Source organism: Pocillopora verrucosa, chromosome 12 (genome assembly GCF_036669915.1).
Source record: "Pocillopora verrucosa isolate sample1 chromosome 12, ASM3666991v2, whole genome shotgun sequence".
In the NCBI taxonomy this organism is placed as follows: domain Eukaryota; kingdom Metazoa; phylum Cnidaria; class Anthozoa; order Scleractinia; family Pocilloporidae; genus Pocillopora; species Pocillopora verrucosa.
Genome location: NC_089323.1, coordinates 6727166 through 6729348, shown reverse-complemented (window position 1 = coordinate 6729348; position 2183 = coordinate 6727166). Strand labels below are relative to the sequence as shown.

The 2183-nt window shown below is 40.0% G+C and overlaps 1 protein-coding gene across 1 annotated transcript; it reads right to left on the bottom strand.

Moving 5' to 3' along the window:
* Positions 1–318: 318 nt before the first annotated feature.
* On the bottom strand, positions 319–1560 carry LOC136277133 (adenosine receptor A3-like). The gene has a single exon (XM_066158819.1). It carries the CDS (start codon positions 1558–1560, stop codon positions 319–321), a length of 1242 nt encoding a protein of 413 aa, XP_066014916.1.
* Between the last annotated feature and the right edge of the window lie 623 nt (positions 1561–2183).

Sequence of the window (2183 nt, the reverse complement as noted above, 5' to 3'; positions counted from 1 at the left end):
GGTTTCTTTAGGTATAAGATATTGGAAAGTATTTTAGGTTCACTCAAGGTTACATTATGAACATTTTAATCTTACAACTCGGGACTGTACTTACAAACACAACACAAGCAAGGAAGCACGAAGTTGCACAGCCCATAACGCTATGCGCGCGTACATCAGTACGTCACGCCTAGTGTAGTCACGCCTAGTGTAGTCACGCCTAGTCACGCCAACAAATTCTTACACAAGATATAAGTATTCTTCCCAAGTTTTTGATCTTGTGTGTTGTGACTTCTGATCTCCTTTACAAACATACGATAATTTCTCTTTCCTCTTTGCTTATTTCTTTGTAGGTGTAAGTTCAATCTGCACCTTGAAAGCTCGAGTTAAAGGTTGAATCACTTCACGAAGGTTTTCATGCCTTATTAAGGGTGGACATGACATTCTTCTGTTAATTATTGCGACCACTGGTTCTCGAGACACGGTCGGTGTTCCAGCGACTACGTGTGTGTCCGCTGTCCAGGACTGTGACCGTGTGAGACGTTGACCTCTTTCTATGTGGACAAGCTCTTTAACATTTACAAACGCGGAGGAATATCGCTGGCGTCTTTTACGAAGACCCACGTGAACCGCTGGCTGAATTTCCCGTGGCTTACTTAGCAGATTAAGAGCAGCTTTCCTGTATTTCCTGTTTCTATAAAAATACAGCGCAGGATTCACAATGGAGTTTAACAGGAGGAAGGTTTCCGCCCATCGCAAAACTGAAATTTTACGAAAAAAAAGGGAACGTTGCGCTAAGACGTGTGCAACCCCTAAAGGAACGATAGCAATTAAAATGGCAATTGTTAGCAGAAACACCGTCAAAGCCGTTTTACTTTCCATCCTCGCTTTGATCAGAGCATTGACGTGGCTGAATTGGCTTCGGTTCCATTTTCGTATTCCAATATAAACCATGGAATAAAAATACACCATAAGGGTAAATGCGAGTAACTGGACAATGGCAAATATAACACGAGGTAACATTTTGGAAACCGCAGTGGCTTCTAATGCAAGAAATAAGACCGATGGTGTAAGGGCTGTCATCCAAGCGATTATCGCTAATCTCGTTAAGCGTTTCTCGGTTACTATAGCCTTGTACTTCGTAGGCTTTACAATCGCAACATACCTCTCCCAACTGAACAGAACTACATGATAGTACGAAGCACGGTAAGTAGTGCTCGAAACAAATTTTGTAAGTTTAGCTATCAAACAAATCATGCCCACCGATATAGTTCCTCGAAGAATCAACGCATCTACAGTGATGTTAAATGGGGCAGAAACCGCACCCACTAAGAGATCTGCGACTGCCAAACTGGTGACTAAAATGATAGAGTTTGTCTGCAATTCTCTCGTTTTCTTGATTGTTAAGATCACCAAAATGTTCAACAAAAGTGCAAATGAACCTATGGTGGCAGATATAGCGATTCCAAGCTGTATGAACACTTTCCTTTCTAAATCCCAGATAATCAGCGGAGCACCTGGACAAAAGAACTTTGACCGGGAAGAGTTGACAAGGAAATCTTCAGACATACTCACATTCATGTCGACATATGATCAGTCAAGTGATCAATATGACTCGGTTTACCCTCCAATAATCCGAATCAAAGAACTTGAAGCTTATGTAATCATTCTTTATCATTTTCCTTTTAAGGGACCGTTATTTCCGCTTAAGTAAAATCACGGATGTTTAGTAATGAAATCTTCTCAGAGATGTCTTTGTATTAATGCAGCGGTGAGAAATCATTTCCTTAGGCTTTCAGCACGAGTTTTTTTTTTTTGTTTATTTGTTTTATTCTCATTTGAAAATGCACATTTTCCTTTGAGGAGCCTGATTTCTGTGAGAAAAATCACAAATTGACCGATGAAATCTTCACAGCTCATTTCCTTTCAGAACGAGTTTTTCGTTTCATTCGTATTTGAAAAATGGTTTATCAGCAATTTGAGAATGCACATTAGAAAAAAGCGTCCCACGAAAATAGAAAATGGCTTGTAATCTCATAAGATAATTTATGATGGTAAACCAAAGAAAAAAAGCAGCAAGGTAAAAAAAGGGTTGATTCTCTCGTATATTAGCGAGCGCGATATAGTCCAAGCCCATCGGGAAGTGCGATGGACTTCGTCTGCCTTGCTTTTGTTGCTGTTAAATTACAGATTATGTGAAACTT